The 18,433-nt window shown below is 57.5% G+C and overlaps 1 protein-coding gene across 10 annotated transcripts in view; it reads left to right on the top strand.

Annotated features, from left to right (window-relative positions):
* Positions 1-3,239: 3,239 nt before the first annotated feature.
* DNM1 (dynamin 1) overlaps positions 3,240-18,433 on the top strand; it is a 41,780-nt gene continuing 26,586 nt past the window's right edge. For all 10 annotated transcript variants that reach the window (XR_008530058.1, XR_008530057.1, XR_008530055.1 and 7 more), the window contains exons 1-6: positions 3,240-3,484; positions 16,362-16,435; positions 16,764-16,913; positions 17,241-17,444; positions 17,906-18,004; positions 18,099-18,259. Coding sequence is in view for 6 of the 10 variants with exons in the window: in XM_054584311.1 (XP_054440286.1) it covers positions 3,324-3,484; positions 16,362-16,435; positions 16,764-16,913; positions 17,241-17,444; positions 17,906-18,004; positions 18,099-18,259 (849 nt within the window). In the remaining 4 variants the exon portion in view is untranslated. The remainder of the gene's footprint in view (positions 3,485-16,361; positions 16,436-16,763; positions 16,914-17,240; positions 17,445-17,905; positions 18,005-18,098; positions 18,260-18,433) is intronic.

Genomic DNA, 18,433 nt, shown 5'->3' with positions numbered 1-18,433 from the left:
CTTTCTCTCCCCAGCGAATCCACATTCTAGCAGGACATGTCCCACATCTAATTAATCTCTTCATCCCCCTATGTCTTGCTTGAGGTCTGGCATGAAATAGCTAGCCAGTGATCGATACCTGTTGAAGAATAAATGAACAAACGAACCCAAAGAGTCCTCATCAGACTTAGTGATTGAATATAATGGTTTGACCCAGGAGCTGTATAATAAGGCTGCTGTTTAATTCAATACAACCAGCATTTATTGAGCACCTACTATATGCGCAACAGAAATCCTATCAGAAAGACTGGTGTTTTATGTGCATTAAAAATATACAGGTTACAAGAGCTGGTGTGGCGTAAGATAGAAATGTGGAAGCTTGAGTCTTACCACCGCTGTTCACATCTTCACTCCATCACTTCCTGGCCTTGTGACTGTAGACTCTTCCTCATCAACCTCTTTGCGCCTCAGTTTCCTCATCTATCAAAAGGAGCTAATAAAAAAACTTCTCCCTCCTGAGGGTTGAATCTCTCAGCACAGTAACCTGGCCAGGAGGAAATGCCCAGTGAATTTCCCGTTGTTACTCTGTCCAGCATCACTGGTGGCTAAAGATGCAGGAGCTCTGGAGAGAACGCGCCCTCTCAGATGCTCAGAGTAGATAGTCGCAGCCATTTCTAAGACTCTCATCTAATTCGTTGGCCCTCGGAGCCCCAGCTCCTCAGTGCTTGGAGAGAACCATCTGCGCTCCTTCTGTCCTCACCAAAATCTCAGGGAAACGGAGACCAGGGTGGACTTCAGGTTCACTTCCTTTCTGATTCCAGGCTTTTGTTTACGCTGGTTCCTCTGCCCAGAACATCAACCCTGTCTGAAGCCGCAGTGGCGTTTCATTCACCCATTCTTTAAGTTCAACCCAAACACTTTTAGCAGACAAGGAACAAAAACACGGCACTGCCAAATAGTGGGAAACTGCACAGCCATGAACTACCTGTTCTTACACTGAAAGACGCCCAAGACATACTGTTACTAACAAGTTGCACATGGTAAGATATACCAGAACTTCTCCGACTTTGATGCTCACAGGAATCTTCTGGGGCACTTGGTTCTTATTAAATTCAGGTATGATCCAGCAGGTCAGGAGAGGGGCCTGAGATTCTGCATTTCTGACAAACACCAGGTGATGCCCAGGCTGCTGGTCTGGCCTTGGTGATGCAGCAGTACAGGAGATATGGTATGATCTCACTTCTGTAAAAACAAACTGAAACAAAACAAAACTATATATATATATAAAAGCCAGAGCATAAACACTAAGCTATAAATAGTGGTTATCTCTGGGTGGAAGGATGACCAGAGGCTTTCCAATATTGTGTAAAGTCTGATTTTTACAATAACTTTCACTATCCTAATTAGGAAAAACAACCCAGCACAACGGCAGCCTCTAGGCTGACGTTTACAAACTGTACCCCTCCCCAAATGAATGGCCCTGCTCCAGGCTTCATCCCTGCTCTCTCTCTCGTTCCCCAAGCATAGTCACGGGCTGGCTTGGAGCGGCTGCTCAGGATGGCGTCGTGTGTCGTCGATGCTCCAGCTGCCGGGAGGGCTGCCATCCCTGGCATCCTCAAATCAGCGGTTTAATGAGTCTGCTGAGCGCCAGGCCAGGGCCGTGCCCTTCACAGGCCTCCAGATCTGTCATTATCCCCGTTACCCAGGTTAGACAACTGAGGCTTAGCGACAGGGAGGAACCGGGATCACACAGCTTGTCTAAGGCCCAGGCCAGTCTCCCGGGACAGGGCCTGCTTATTTCCCTCTGCCTGCCTGGAAAATTCCTCCCCCACGTGTCTGCCCATGTCGCTCTCTCTCCTCTTTCAGGTCTCTGCTCAAAGTTTTCCCTTACCAGGGCCTTCCTCTGACTGACGACTATGATCACACAACAGCAACACTACCCCTGCTCCCAGCGTCACCCAGCTGTCTTGTTTTCCAAAGCACTTATCATCGTGTCACAAAGTCATGCTTATTAGCTTATTTGTGCTTTGTTTCTCTTTTTACACTAGTCAGTAAGGCAGGCACACGTAGGTAAGGACTTCCTGTCCATTTTGTTTACTGCTTTATCTCTGGGGTCCAGCACAGGACCCCGGCGGAATGGAAGATCTCATCCCGCTGGTCAACCAGCTGCAGGACGCCTTCTCTGCCATCAGCTCAAATATTATGTGTTAAACAGGTGAATAAATGGCAGTTTCTGATTCACAGGCCACTGCTCTCCGGTCACTGTCTCCCACCCTGTTCATGCACAGAAAACCATCCACTGACCCCCAACAGCACAGGGTAGGCTGGCCTCCCTTTCCTAGCCTCCTCGTGGGGGCCCCAAATTAGGTTCCTTAAATACAGATGGCTAGGCCTGGGGCTCCATGGGCTCTCTGTGTGAAAGGGATAAACAGGGTGTGGTTGTAGAGGCCTGGATTCGAATTCCGCTGTTTTACCACCACACTGATGGGTTGGGGCAAAGACTACTACCCTCTAGGACAGCAAGTCCCAACTCTTCCAAGAATGGCGTCCTATGTGTCAGGGCCTCTGCATTCGGCCTGGCGTGCTCTTCCCTCTCATCGTCCTACAACTGGTTTCTTCTCATCATCTCCCTCTCTTCCAGTCGCCTCTTCAGGGCCATGCCCCACCCTGACTCCTCCCAGGCTAACGTGTTTTATTTCGCATCCACACACGTACCTCTTTTCACACACTCTGTTTATTTCCTCTGTGGCTCTTGGTATAAACTATTTTCGCTTTTACTCTCATTTATCTGTTTGGTCGTTTACTGTCTGTATCTACCACCTGGATGTAAGCTAAATGAGGATGGAGACCTCGTTTGTCGTGTTCTCAGCTCTACCTCCAGCGCCTAGGACAGGCCCTGCTTCTGGGAGGTGCTCAGAAGACAGTGGCCTTGGAGAAGGCCCATCTACTCTCCAAGCCTCAGTTTTCCTGTCTGTAAGATGGAATGAAGCAGCCATAACCACTGTCCGCGAGTCTCGGTACTAGGCGCGAGACCCTCGCCCATTCCCAGAAATTGTATCTTTGGTGCAGCATCCTCGCCGCCCAGACTCTGCTCTAGCTCCCCGAAACCCGCAGAAGGAGAAAACTACAATCCCCATGGTGCCGCTAACTGCGCCTGCGCACGGAGGCAGTCCTGCAGCTCCGCGGGCGCCCTCTGGCGGCCTATCCTTGCAGCGCTCCGCTCGGATTCTGGAGGGGCGGGGGGCCCGCGGCGCAGGCAGTCGAAGCGCGCGGCTGCAGCGGCGGAGCCTGAGCCGGGAGCTGGAGCCGCGGCCGGATCGCAGCCCGCGGGGCCCGCCGCAGCCATGGGCAACCGCGGAATGGAAGATCTCATCCCGCTGGTCAACCGGCTGCAGGACGCCTTCTCCGCCATCGGCCAGAACGCTGACCTCGACCTGCCGCAGATCGCCGTGGTGGGCGGCCAGAGCGCGGGCAAGAGCTCGGTGCTGGAGAATTTCGTAGGCAGGTAGGAGCAGCGCGCCCCGGAGCGCGGACTTCCCCACTTGAGTCCCCTGGGCCTCTGCCCCCGGCCCCGACGGCGCTGTGACCTCGCAGCCCCTAGCGCTGCTCCCGCGGACCGCGGCCCCCTACCCCGCCTCCAGCCAGAGGAAGGCGGCCCTCCCCCTCCATGAGAGCCCCTCAGGGGCGCAGCGTCCCCAGTTTGTCCGTAAACAGCGTCAGGCCACCGGCCACGGCATCACGCCCCCCTCCTCCTCCTCCCCATCCTTTAGGGAAGACAGCGCTCTGCCAGGAGACCCTTGCACAGGGTTGCCCACCCCCCGCTCCCCACATGGGCACCGAGGGGCCTGCATTACTCAGCGCCTCCGTTTGACTCCGGGAATCCCTTGGAGGGGCAGCGCTCTACGGAGCACAACCTAGGCTCTGCGGAGGACAGCTCCCTCCCGCCATGGGAATTCCTGGACGGCGGCAGGGGACACCCCCCCACACACACAGCCCCAGGCAGAGGACAGAGCCCCGTGGGCCTCGAGGACCAGGCGCAGCCTCCCTTCCTCACACACACACCTCTGCGGCTCCGCCGCCATCCGTGCGCAGCGCGGCGGTTAGGGGGAGGCGCAGGCTGCAGGATGAGGAAGGGAAGGGGGTGGCGGAAAGCCGCTTCTGAGCCTTTTCTGAGGAGCCGGCCCTTTGCTCCGCCGCCGCCCCTAAGCGGAGGGCGCCTGTCAATGTCGTTCTCCCCTTGGCCTGACAGAGAGATTGTAATGGAGGGAGAAGGCTGCGGAGGGCAGATGACTAAGACAGGGAGGCAGGATGGCGGGGAGGGGGGAGCCATTTGCAGAACCTAATCCCCCTCCTGCTTCTGATCCCACAAGGCGCTGGGAGGGCCAGGTGGCAGGGAGTGGGGGGCAACCGCAAAGACAAAAAAGGTCCTGGGTTTGCGGGGAGGCAGGGTCGTGACCCTCAGGCTCCCCCAAGAAAGGGGAGGCAGAGATGGCTTTGGGGGTGCTGAGAAGGAGAGAGAGAGGACGGCGCTCTCCCCAGTGCTGGAGCTCTGGGCGGGGGGGGGGGGGGGGGGGGGGGGGGGCGCTGGGCAGACTGAGGGAGGAGGCAGGTTGATGCTGACCTCCCTCCCCACTCGGTCATCTCCCTTCCTCACCTCCAGAAACCCTCGCTTCCTTCCAGTGACCTTCACAGGCGGGCGAAGGGAGACACTGGCAGGTGAGAGAGGGAGGCAGCGGCCCCTCCCTCTGAGGGGCAGCAGTTCTGGAGAGAGGCATCCTGGGTCCAACCCAGGTTCTGCTGTGTCAACTCGGGCCAGTCACTTGCCCTCTCTGAGCCTCAATGTCCCACCTCGAATATGGGCAGTTGGACTGGATGGTTGTTCCTGCCTCTCCAATGACCTGGGAAGCCCAGTGCCAACAGTAGTGGGGCGGAGAGAGAAGGGTCCCAGTGCCAGCCGTAGTGGGCGGAGAGAGAAGGGTCCCACCTGGAGCAACACGCCCGTGGGATGTTGGAAGCCACTGTGGGGGCGGCCCGTCCATCTGGTCAGCAGAGGGGAGGCCGTCTGTCTCTTGGGGATCGGCTCCCAAAGAACCCTCCTCCTGCTCATGTGGCCCCCAGAGCTGCAGAGACACAGGCAAGAGACACGCAGATGGGCCCCTTCCCCGCAGCCCAACAGTCCCCAGCCCCAGAGCGAGGGGGTGAGGGGACCCTGGAGACAATACAACCCTGAGGCCTTAGTGCATCAAATGGCACTCATGGATACCCAGCGCCTCACAGCGCACAGGCCACGTCCCTGCCTCTCGCCCGTGGAATGCCTGCGGAGCGCGTGCTCCCTGCCAGGCTGTGTGCTCTGGGCAGGGCTTGTGGGGGGGAAGGTGGCCTCAGCCACCGTCTGCTGAGCCTTCCCCATGTGCCTGCGCCGTGCTCCACAGGATGGCCCACAGCAGCCCCGCGAGGCAGGTACCCTGGTGCCCACCCGGCAGATGGAGAGATGGGAACCCTGAGCTTAGGTGTCTTGCCCAAGGTCACACAGCCAGGAAAGCCTACAGAGCCCAGGTTCCTAGTGTTGGCAACCCACAGAGCCTCTGAGAGCCAAGCCCTGCACTGGGCGCAGGGGTGGATGTGCAGGTGTGCTGGCCTCCATTTCCCCACCTGCAGGATGGGGACACTGGCAGCTGCTGCCCTTCCTTCCTGAGGCGGCGGCAGGCGGCTTCGATGAGTCCAGGGGTATAAAACCCCTTTTGTAAACGCATGGGAAGCAGGAGCTGATAATCGGTTAGGTTTGGGGGCCTGTGTGCCGGGACAGACCCCACCGCTGCCCTCTTGAAGTTCACCATCCGGCAGAGGGAGGTGCCGGCACTTGGCGGCACGGCAGGCTAACCTGGCCCCGGCTGTTGGCTTGAGGAGTGGTGAGCCCTCGCGCTGCCCTCTGCACCCCAGTGCCCTTGCTGCTGGCCCTGCAGGAGGGTGTACCAGGTGCTGAGATGCAGGCCCAGGGTAGAGCAGGTGGAAAACCGAGGTTCGGTGGAGCCCCCAGCCGGCCCTGCCTGCCCTCTCATGGGCTCCCTACCTCCCTGCCTAGGGCTGGGTCCCCAGGCCCATCAGCATGGTAAACAGCAGCTCTGCCTCTGGGGCTTCCCAGCAGCCACCTCCCCCAGGGAGAGGAAGTGGAAAATGCATCAGAGGAAGCAGAGGCTCCTGGGCACCGAGGGGCACCCTGTTGTCGGCTCTGATGGAGCTGGCCTCGCCGCTGCCCAGGACCCTGCTGGGGCCGGTCTGGGTCTGTGCTATGTCTTCATTCCCTTTTTACAGAAGGGGACACTGAGGCTGACTTGTTCAGTCACTCAGCTGACATTCATGGAGTGCCCTGAATGTCTCTGTGCTGCGGACTCTCTGGCAGGAAAGACCAAAGCTCTGCATTCCAGAGAGGAAGCTGAAATCGTGGACACGGAAGCCCGTACGGGAGGAACACTGGAGAATGCAGCCAGTGCCGGGCAGGGGAGAGGGCTGCTGTCCGCAGGGAGGTCGGAGCAGGTCTCCAGGAGGGGGCGGCCTCTGAGATGGGAACCAAGGGAGGAGAGGCCAAGTGACTGACCCAGGCGAAGCGTTCTATGCTGTGGGGACGGCAAATGCAAAGGCCCTGGGCCGGTCATAAATGTGGTGTGTCTGAAGGACGGAGGGAGTGCTGTGGCTGGTGTTTGCTGAGCAGAGAGGACGGGGCATTGGAGAGACAGGCGGGGTCTCCGTCTTCAGGGCCCTTAGACTGTGGTGAGGAGTTGGTTTGTTTTCATTATTACCAGAAGCTTTTAAGTAGTGGAGTGACTTGAGCTGATTCCAGCAAGTATGTGACTTGGGGAGGGGGAAGTGGGCAGAGGAGACAGATGAGGCCGCTGCGCAGGGCAAGAGGTCCCGGGTCCCGGGCCAGAGCGTAGCCATGGAGAGGAGAATGGCGGGGTTCAGGACACATTTGAGGATGGTCCCATAAGACTTGCCTGTGGATAGGACGTGGAGGATGAGGAAAAAGGGATCAAGGATGACTTCAGCGTCGTTGACCCTGGCTGGGGGTTGGTGCCCCTAACGAAGTCTGGGAGGAGTGGGTTTGGGGGTGGGGGTGAGGTCGGGAGTTTGGGTTTGAACATGCGGCGTCTGAGTCTGTGGGGTAGGCAGTACAAGAATGCGAGTCGAGGGCTCCGGGGGACGGCGGGCTGGGAATAAATTTGGAAGCCGTTCTCGTAGAGTAGATGAGATCATCTCAGGGATGTGTGCAGACAGAGGAGTGTGCGTGGGCCCCCAGACACCCCGGCATCTCATGAACAGATGCCTGGTGGCCTCAGCTCCCCTTTGTCTGACCCCAGCTGCTGGTCCGCTCCCCGCAATGCCCTTCCAGTGCTAAGAGCGGGGTGTCCTGGGACAGGCTTCCCAGCTGCGGCGCCCCGGCCACCCTCAGTCCAGTGCCCAGGCAGGTGGGAGTGTGGCAGGGAGGCGGAGAGCTCTGGCTCGGGAACCAGACGGGGGTTCGTAGCCACTTTGAGCCCACTCAGCGGTTTCCTCGCCTGCAAAATGGGGATAATAACAGCACCTCCCTCGGCGGGGGGCGGTGGTGAGCGCTCAGAACTGCCTGTGAAGAGCTCCAGAGAAGGCCTGTCCTGTTCCTGCCTGGGCATAGGTGCTGGCGGGGAGGTGGCCGGGAGGTGGGCGGGTGGGGGAGTGGGGATCTTCTCCACCTGGGGTTTGGCAGCCAGGGAGGCAAGGTTTGGGGTTTCCTAGTGACTTGGCTTAGCCCTGCTCAGGCGCCCTGCCTCCTACCAACCCCCCTGCCCCTTCCTCCACATTTTCCTCCCAGCGCAGACTGGCACTGGCCTCTGGCCTCTGGCCTCTGAGAGCCCCTCTGGGTTAGCCCCAGCCCTTCCCATGGGGACAGCTCATCCCCACTACGAAGCTTTGTCTTTTCTTCTGAACACTTTCAAATACACCTTAGTGGTCCCATTTCTCAAACTCGGAGACTGAGGCCAAAGAGAAATGGGGGATCACTGAAGCATTATGGGTAGACAGTCACTAATCAGAGGGGGCAGAGGGAACCCACATCTCTTTGGCACTTGCAGCATGGCAGGCCCTGAGGACACAGCTCTGCACAAGCCGGACCCATCCTTGATCTTGGGGACTCACAGCCCAGAGGGACAGATGGACGCTAAATCGCACAAAGAGCTCTGCTGAGTATTTGAGGAAGGGCACGAAGAGGCCAGTATTGAAGGGAGGGGTGGTTGTCAGGGGTCCAGAGAAAGAATCTGAGCATTGACCCCTGGCCCTGAGCAAAAATTGGACTTGGTTAGGCAACACGGAGCAAATGCGCTCCAGGCGCAGGTCGCACCTGAGCAAAGGCCCAAGGAGCAGAGACCGCAGCGGGGCCAGGGAGGTCGCGGAGGTGCCGGCGGCCCTGCAGGGCAGCCACAGTCTGCTCAGGCCCCTACATGCTCAGAGCATGCCCCTGCCGCGTGCTGAGCTGTGCCTATAGCTAGACTTGTGTGCCCAGCCCCGGCCAGAGGACATCTTCCCCAACCCGGCGCCCCCCCCCCACCCCCGCCCCACCCAGCGGAGGGACATGAAAGGTGACTCTGGCAGACGACAGATCAGCTTCTGCATCTGATCCTGGCGCCAGGAGAATTCCCAGGCCTTGGCTGGGGTCAGAGGGTCAGGGCCCCAGGGGATGGGATGCAGGCGAGCCAATGGAGGGGGACAGAGCAGGAGCCAGGAGCGGAGGAAGTCAGTCACCGGCACGGTGTCCACAGGCACGGAACAAGAACAGAGACGGAGGCGCACATGCATTATGTCTAAATATTCCAGTTGTAAGTCAAGCTAAGGAATTGTTAAGCACAATACATTCTGCTCTCCAAACTTGACAGATACACCTTCATAACATCCTGGCAGGCTGGTTTCGAAGTTGTTGTTTTTTTTTTAACAGATCGGTTCCTTAATTAGGTTCTTCGTAAGAAACGTAGAACGCTAGTTTGTGAGGCTAAAGCCCCCGGGCGAGGGCGAGCCCAGAGCGGAGGTAGCCCTGGAGCTGAGGGGCAGCTTTGACCTTTTGCAGAGTTTGCGAGTCCACGGCTTTCTGATCAACCTCGTGCTGCTCTGAAATCTCGCATTTCCGTCCGAGATCTCACCCTCCTGGGGGCTGGGCATGCGCAGCTTCCTCTTAAGCATCAGTGAGATATTTGGGGATTTTCACACCACGGATATCAATTTGAGTGGAGGTGGCGATGACAAACTTCTGGCGTGTTCTATGCAGAGGAACTTGATTAAGGGACAGAAGTCCTAAGTCGCAGGCCACTGCTCAGCTGCTTCAGGAGAACCAGCCTCCTGTCTCTGCGGCGCCCGGCGAGGACGATCAGGGTGGTCCCGGGAGTGATGCTGGCCCGCAGATTTACACGTGCCGACGAGTGTTTCTGGGCACGGCTCAACATCTTTCGAGGCACGTCTCCCCTAGGATAGTATCTAGGCATTTGCGAAGTTTAGCCACTCAGGTACCACCATTCTTGTCACCACCACCTGGCTTTGTGACAGTAGCAAGAATCTCCTCCTTTTCCTTTGCAATCCTGGATTTAGCTGCCGAAGACCTGCCCTTGTACATGACCTTTCGGGAATACACAGCTGACCGGGAATATCTGCCAATTCCTCGGACTAGGCCAGCGTTTCGGCTGCGGCGGAGCTTCCCCTTCTTAGGCATCTTGGCCTTGACATGACCCTTCTTAACCTTGCCACCAGTACCAGCCTTCCTGGCTTCAGGTTTCTTCTCTTTACGATCCTGCTTCTCAGTTTTTTCATCTGCCATCTTGCAAGATGGGAAAAGCTGGTTTTGAAGTCAGAATTTCAGACTCCTTGGAGTTCGGTGAAAGGATAAGGAGGCTGCCCCTGTCTCTTCGCACTCCCTCCTGTACCACAGGGAGCCCCCTGGGCTCACATGTGGACATCCCAGCCCTCACAGCCCAGCTCCACCCAGGACCCCAGAAAGGACCCCCACCCTTGGCCCCGGGACTGCCTCCCAGCAGTGAGGACAGCCCACGGGAGGCCTTGGAGGGGTGCGGAGGCCCCAGCTGGGCACCTCCCTTGGCCCCTGGGGACCCCGTGCTCCTGTGGACTAGTCCCATTTCACTGACGTGGAAACTGAGGTTTGCAGTGGGGAAACTGAGGTTTACAGCAGGGAAATAGTTCAGGGGTGGAGCTGAGAGCCCTTCACATCCAGCTGCTGGTGAAAAAAAATACCCAGATGTAGCTCCGGATCGAACAGCGGGATGTGTTCATGATGAGCTGTTAGGCAGGCAGAGCTGCCACCTAAGTGGGGAGGGGGGCTCCGTGTGCGCGGGCAGGTGGGGGGCACCTGACGTTGTCTCTCTGAGCCTCAGTTCCTTCTCCTTTAAGATGGGGAAACTGTCACCCCAGCCTCACACAGCCCTGCAAAGATCAGTCTTAAACAGCTTTATTGACGTATAATTTACAGGCCAGAAAACTCACCTGTTTTGGTGCACAACTCCGTGATTGTGAGCATGCTTACAGAGCAGTGCAGCCATGATCACAACCTAATTTTGGGACGCTTCTGTCACCCCTAAAAGAAACCTCGTGACGAAGCAGATTTGACAGTCCCTGGCTGGCAGTCCACCGTCCACCAGTGTTTGCCATGATTGTCATTCCAAGTGACAGAATGTTTATGATGGTTATCCCCAGGTTGGGGGGGTGGTGATGGCTGCTTTGTATTTTTAAAACATTTTATGTGTTTTCTGAATATTTTTATTGAATTTATTAGGATGACGTTGGTTAATAAAATTATATAGGTGTCAGGGGTACAAGTCTATACGACATCATCTGTATGTTGTATCGTGTGCTCACCACCCCAGGTCAAGTCTCCGTCCATCACCATTTATCCCCCTTCCACATATTTTTTAAAGGGAGAACGTAAGTTTGTTGTTTTGTTTTTACTTTTCAGAAAAGTTTATTCTTAAATGGACAACAGGCTCCAAGACAACACTTCATTCTAGTTCCTTCTAGCTCTAGGTGGCAAGAGATACCGTGTCAGGGAATCCAGGTGTTCAAGTAGGAATGGAATTGAGGGTCACCATTGCCCCAGACACAAGGAACAGCCCACTTGGGGCCAGATTCCTTAACTCCCCCTGCAGCCAGGGGGCCCTTCCCCTTGGCCTTTAGCTCCTCAGGTTTCCCCTGCTGCGCTTTTTGCTCCTGCCCGAGGGCCTTATTTTGTCCAGCTCCTTGGCCTGCTTCTTGGGCTGCTTCCGGGCGTCTTCTCGTCACCTTTGTGGCGCCTACCGCCCTTCCCCCAGGCCTGCCACCAGAAGCTCTAAGGTTTTTAAAAATAGGAGGCAAAAGAGAAGTCAATTTCCATTTTGAAAATATAAAGTCGTCAACACTCAGAAGGAAGGAGGGAGGAAAGAAAAGCAAAGAAGAAAAGTAGGAAGGATGGAAAATACAGTAGAAGGAAACATCATTGATTTTCTTTAACAGAGAGAATGGTTGTTGTGGAGAGAGCTCCAAACTTGGCGTCCAGAGCCCTGGGTACCACTCTTCCCTTTTTGTGCCTCAGTTTCCACCTCTGTCCAAGGAAGGTGATGGTGGGAAAGCTGGAGGAGCTCATCTTACACCATTCTCTCGGCCGACAGGGGTGCCGGGAGGGCCGGGTACGTGCCAGGCCCGTGCTGGGCGCTGAGGATGTGGTGGCAAACAGGACCGGCCGGGCCCTGCTCAGGACAGCAGAACCTCAGGGAGCGGCAAAGCTGAGGCTGCCCTGAAATGTTCAGACCTCTGCTGGAAAGTCATGAGCTGTGCGATGTGGGCACGCCTGGGGCCTCCGGGCGCAGGAACAGAGAGGGGCTTGTTGCCTGGAGGAGCCTCGCCTCCTCCCAACTGTATTTCTTGGCCCACCTACACGCCTGCCTCCGCCCCAGTTCCCTGCCCTAGAGAGCTCCTCAGAGCCCGCCGGGGCCGTGCCTCCCACTTCCAGGGGCAAGATTTGGCTGGAAATATGCTGGCCCACCGCCCGCTCTTGACCCACCTTCCAGGTCCCACCCTGCTGTGCCGTTTGGTGACGTGGTTGTGGGAGCCCAGCCTGCGTTCTCGGCTTGCTCAACAAGTTATCATAATTTTAATCCTAACAGCTACCATGTATCAGGCATTAACTCACATAAGCGCCCCAGCAACCCATTTTACTGACGTGGAAACTGAGGCTCAGAGAGGTATGGTCACTGAAGCCACACAGCTCCTAAGTGGCAGCTTCTGACATTCAATGCCAGGCCTGACTGACATCAGAGCCCGGGAAATAGGAGACTGAGAAGGATGAGCGCCGCTGGGCGCACGCCGGACCGGGCGTGGAGCTCTCTGACATAGTTTGTGTTCAACAGGATCTGAGAACCAGGGTCCCTGAGCTCTGGGCCTGGATCCCAGGCACGAGGGTAGGGCTACCTTTGTACTTTCTCCAGACCCCTCTGGGGATGACAGCACCAATTCAGACAGGGAGTGTGTGACGTTTGGAGGTCCTGAGACGTGTTTATCTCATCCTCTCTGTGCGTCAGGCTTAAAGGTGCCTCTGCATATGGCAAGGCAAGGCCTCCCTGGGAAACCACCATCTGCCCAGAATGCGTGGGGAGAGCTGGCATGCCACCATCCGTCCTGCCCACACGGCCACCAAGGCTGGTGGGCCCAACACATTTTTCTCTGGACGCCTGTTCTGTCCTCCCGCAAGCGAACCAGAAGTTGGGTGGGTGGTGCAGGGGCGGCGCTGGCTGGAGGCTGCATCAGCTGCGAGTCCCCAGGTGGCAGGGGACAGGGGACACTTAGAGCGCTGGCGGACAGTGTGTCCAGGGGAAAGGCCGGTGCTGAGGCGCTGCTAGGCCTGGGCTGTGCTGCCTCCTTTGAGTGTTGCCTGAGCACCTACTATGTGCTGCACCTGGGCCCAGCGTGAGAAGCTGGCAGGAGAGAGGACTCACAGTCTGGACACAGGAACCAGCAGGTGTCCCTCTCTGCTTGTCTAGGCGCGGGGCTGAGAAACAGGCCCCGGGTCCCACCTCAGCCACCTCTCCCATCATTGTGGCCTCACAGCTCCCTGCTCCTCTCTGGGCGTCTGTCCCACTCTCTGGGCAGTGACAGGGCGGTGAGATGTTCTCTGAAAGCTTCTCCTCAATGTCCATCGTTTCCATCCACCGTTTCTTGGTCAGTATCCTGAGCTCTGATTCAGTGCCCGGAGGAAGCAGGGCAGTGGCTTCTTCAGAATCTCGGATCCCTTGCTGAGCGTCCTCCTAGGGAGGAGGCTGAGAACGGAGGTGTTCTTGGCAAGCCCCTCGAGCTGCTGAGCACCTGCTGGTACCCAGCCCCGGCTAAGCTCTTTCCATGGGAAGGCTCCGTGAATCCCCCCGCCGCGACACGAGGTAGTGCGTGGCACCCAGTTTAAATGATGCTGGTTATAGCTGAGGACTTGAGACCCAGAGCGTGAACTTGCCCAGGGGCACCAGGCTGGACAATGGCCAAGGCGGGATTCGAACCAGAGCCTCTGCCTGGCACTGGTTCCTAGCCACTAAGCCAGGGATCCTTAAACTTGAAAGGGAATATCAAAATCATATGCGGATTGTGTTTAAAATACAGGTTCCCTCCTCCCCTCCCCTGCACTCCACCCCACAGAATTCTAACCCAGCATGTCTGAGGAATGTGCATTTTAACAAGCTGCCCAGGGGAGTGTGATGCAGGCTTTGTGAGGGCCTCACTTTGAGAACCTGGGCCATAGCAGAGATGGAGTCCCTCCCCACCCAGCCACCCCCATCCCCACCCTGGCCTTGGAGATGCTGGTCTGCATAGGGGCTCGGCTCCCACACAGAGCCCTGCTCTCTTATCTCCTGCTTCCTATAAGCCGCTTTTCCTTTGAGTAGCCCTGGGGAGCCAGTGACTTGGGGCAGGCTGGCCCAGACCACAGAGCATCCCCTTCAGCCTTGCCCTAGGCTCCCTGCACCCTGTGTGTGGCTTCTCCCGGCCCCCTCCCCGTGCCAGGCCTGAGTGGGCCTGTCTGTGCAGGGGGAGGCCTCTCAGGGAAGAGCTCCAGGAAAAGTCCGTGTCTCTGCGTAGAGGGTTCTCTGTGGGGAGTCCCATCCTTCCCAGCCCCTCCTAAAGTTTCCATGGCAACGACTGTTGCCATGGTATCGCTGGATGCAGAGCTAATGGGGAAGAGGGTGGACCCCAGGCCCCTATACTCACCCTAAGCTGTGTAAAAACAGATGTCCTGTCTCCACAACCCTGGGAGGAGATCCCAAATACTAGGGAGTCACCCTTCCAAAGGAGTCAGTGGCGAGTGGGAGAGATAGACACAGGAAGCGCCCCGTCCCCCTGGTTAATCACCTCCTTCTCTGCGCTGCCTGGTGTATCTCCTTTCCAGCACATGTCGCACTGCATTGCATTATCTGTTTATTTGTCTGTCTCTCCTACCACATTGTGAGCTCCTCCGGGTGGGGACTGCCTGACTCATCATCTCCCATTGCCAGGGCCCAGCACAGGGCCTGGCACAGAGCAGCTGCTCCCAAATATGTCCGAGACAGAGTTAAATTGAATTACATAAAAAGCCGTGTCTGGCTTCTCAAGCTTAGTGAGCAGCAGGGTTTAACGGGGAGTTTCCCAGGCTCTGGGGTCCCTCAGACACTTGGGTTTGAATCCGAGCTCCGCCAGCCCTAACTGGGGGGTCTTGGACAAGTCACCCCATCTCTCTTAGCCTCAGCTGTAAAGCGATGATCTCCATGCCAGAGCACTGTTTGAGGACTTGGGGGTTTGGGCAACCTTTATCAAGGACTCACTGTGTGCCAAGCCTCATGCTGGGTCCCGGGGCACAGCGGTGGACAGCAGCAGGCACGCCCTGTCCTCAGAGGCTCACAGTCTTGCAAAAGGGAGAAGTACTTGCCTAGCATCTAGAATGATGAATAAATGCAGGATTTCTCATCCTTCTTCCCCATTAAAGTAGCTGACTCCTTCCCAGTAGCCTCTAAGCTCCCCAGAGGAGGGGCAGGGTGAGGACAGGGGATAGAGGAGGCCTCCCCGGGGCTCCAAGAGGAGACCTTGACCCCAGGAACCCAGGACTCTCTGTCCCCAACCCTGGGATGCAGGAAGCTGTGTGTGTCCAGGTCAGGCTCTGAGCTGGGAGGCAGGAGGCTGGGGTTCTTGCTCTGGCTCTGTCCCAGCGCTATATGCCCTTGAGTGTGTCTTTTCCTCTTGCTGGGCCTCCATGTACCCCTCCATGAATGAGGTGGCTGAGCAGATCTTTACAGTCCCTCAGGTTCCAGCCTGCTCCCCCCTTTCCAGGGTTCCTGGGGATCCCATGACTATGAGTCCCAACAGCTTGATCCCAGAGAGGCCTCCAGCCTCATGCTTGTGCCAGCTTGGGTGGGGCCACGGGGTGGAGGGGGTGGGTATGAGAAGAGCTGACAGGACAGAGAGAATTTGCACCCCAAGAGTTAGCCAAAAGGACTGCTGAGGTTGACATCGGCACGGGCAGATGTCTGCAGTAGAAACATTAGGATTGGGGGCAGGGGGTGATTTTGAGACACCCCCCCCCAAGCCTGGTTCTTCTAGGAAGCTGGGTTTCCAGGGGGCTGAAGGCCAGGGAGCTTTCACTGCAGAGCCAGACAGTTGTGGGCCCAGGGTCTGCTCTCTTAGCTCCTGGCTGTGCAACCTGAACATCTGAACATCTCTGAGCCTCGGTTTCCTCACCTGTAAATGAGGATAATAACAGTGCCTGCCTCACGGGGCTGTTGTGTGGCATCCATGAGATGTTGCCCACAAAAAGCCTGGCATGCAGTAGGCACTTAAGAAGCATGAGTTCTTTTCCTTGCCTCCTTCTTCCCCCCATCCCCCTCATCCTCAACCCCAGCCAGATGGGGCTCAGGGAAGGGGAAGTGAGATCCTGCCCTTCCCCGCAGCGGAAGGGAGGGGAGGAGATGTGGCCCCGTTTCCTTGGGATCCACTCTGTGGCCACTGGACACTTGTGCGTGTGGGGCACCCGATGCCTCAGTTTCTTCTGGGTTGAATGGCAGTAACTGGGTTGGGGCAGGGACTTCCTGTTGGCCCAGAATCAACATAAGGCAAATGTGAGACAGGCCTGGGGACTTGGTTTCATCTCCTGGCAGCTCAGATGCCTAAATTATGTGACCAGGGACTTGGAGGCACTCTTTTCCACCTTTCTCAGCTGCAGTCTGTCCTTAGTGACCTGAAACCCTTAGTGACCTGGGCTAAGGTGTGGCGAGGCACTTCAGGGGAGGTTCGGAGCCCCTAGTGGCAGGACGGGTGCCCCTGGGTGTGAGGGAGCCTCCTCAGTCCTTGATCTTCCTCTCACCTCCAACTCACTGCAGGGACTTCCTGCCCCGAGGATCTGGCATTGTCACCAGACGCCCCCTGGTCCTGCAGCTGGTCAATGCTACCACAGGTACGTACCCTCCTCAGAGCCACGCTGACCTCTCAAGCCTCTCACCCCATCCCCAAGGAGAGATCCAGCACAGCGGCTGAACTAGTTGCTGCGTGACTTTGGGCGGGGCTTCCCCTTTTTTGGGCCTCCTTCCCCATCTGGACAGTGAGAATAAAAATGATGATATCCGTGATGAGAGGTGGCATTGTTGCGGGGGTGAAGGAGAAGGCAGTGTTTGGGATGGGGTTCTATTCCCGGTGGCAGATGGGACCCAGGTGGGTTCCGGGCTTACTCCCCCCCTCTTCTCCACCTTCACCCCACCACCCCCCATCCCCCGCTTTGGGAGCAGAATATGCCGAGTTCCTGCATTGCAAGGGGAAGAAATTCACCGACTTCGAGGAGGTGCGCCTGGAGATCGAGGCTGAGACTGACCGGGTCACAGGCACCAACAAAGGCATCTCGCCGGTGCCCATCAACCTCCGCGTCTACTCGCCGCACGGTGAGGAGACTAGGCTGCGTTCCGGGCCTCCGGGTTCGGGCCTCCCTAGTTTAGCCCCGCCCCTTAGTACCAATTTCTTGACCACACCCCTTTTCTGGCGCCGCCCCTCCAGCAGAGTCCGCCCCCATGGCGACCTGTCCTTTGAGCATCTTACCCCAAGCCTTACCCTCCCGTGACTCCGCCCATCCCGGCCACGCCTTCAAAGTGCTGCAGCTGGAACCCAGTGCCTTTCCCTAACCCCGCCCACCGGCGGCCCAGCTCCCTCGGGGATTCGGCGTAAGCCTCTGAATCCGCCTCTTGGGCCCGCCCTCTATCCTCCCTGTCCAGTGCTGAACCTGACCCTGGTGGACCTGCCCGGAATGACCAAAGTCCCAGTGGGAGACCAACCTCCCGACATCGAGTTCCAGATCAGGGACATGCTTATGCAGTTCGTCACCAAGGAGAACTGTCTCATCCTGGCCGTGTCCCCGGCTAACTCCGACCTGGCCAACTCCGATGCCCTCAAGATCGCCAAGGAGGTAGACCCCCAGGGTAAGTTCCCACCGACAGCCAGCGACAGCTCAAGGCTCTGGGGATCTTCTATTCACAGTGTAAGGGAGAGCCACTGGAGGGTGGGATCCGATTTATGCCTTTAAAAAGCATTTTGGCCTCGATCGGCGTGGCTCAGTTGGTTGAGCATCGTCTGGCAAACCGAAAGGCCGCCGCCGGTTCGATTCGGGGCGTGGCGCAAGCCTGCGTTGTGGGCCCGCTCCCCTGTTGGGGCGTGTCTGAGAAGCAACCCATCCGATGATTCTCTCCTCTCTTTCCCCCTCCCTCCCCTGCTCTCTAAAAGTAAATAAATAAATTCTTTCAGAAAAAAAAAATATTACAAATCATTTTGGCCACTCTGTGGCGAAGGAATGGGGCAGGCAGTGGGTGACAGGTAGCGGGGAGATGGGGCGGCAGGATGGCGGTAGGGGGCACGGGCCCACCCCCGTATTGCCGCCCTGCAGGTCAGCGCACCATCGGCGTCATCACCAAGCTGGACCTGATGGATGAGGGCACGGACGCCCGCGATGTGCTGGAGAACAAGCTGCTCCCCCTGCGCAGAGGTAGCCAGGCCACTCCTGCAACTCGCTGCACTGTCCTTTCCCTTTACCCCTGCCCCCCACAAGGGGTTGGCCCTGACTTTGACCCCATCCACAGGCTACATTGGGGTGGTGAACCGGAGCCAGAAGGACATCGACGGCAAAAAGGACATCACGGCTGCCTTAGCTGCTGAACGCAAGTTCTTCCTGTCCCACCCATCCTACCGCCACTTGGCTGACCGCATGGGCACACCGTACCTGCAGAAGGTCCTCAACCAGGTAGGGGCTCGGGCCGGGAGAAGGCTGGGAAAACCAGCATGAGAACAGGATCATTTAAGCGTCTGTGTGAGGGCGACCAGCAGCGGTTAGCACCCCCATTGCGCAGATGAACCTCTCCCTGCCTGGGGCCTCCGAGGGGAGCCCTGGAACCCCCCTGGATGGAGAGAAGACCAA

Source organism: Pteronotus mesoamericanus, unplaced genomic scaffold (genome assembly GCF_021234165.1).
Source record: "Pteronotus mesoamericanus isolate MK-2021 breed Mesoamerican mustached bat unplaced genomic scaffold, CSHL_Meso_final contig_78, whole genome shotgun sequence".
Taxonomy (NCBI): Eukaryota; Metazoa; Chordata; class Mammalia; order Chiroptera; family Mormoopidae; genus Pteronotus; species Pteronotus mesoamericanus.
This window is presented reverse-complemented; position numbering and strand designations above follow the sequence as displayed.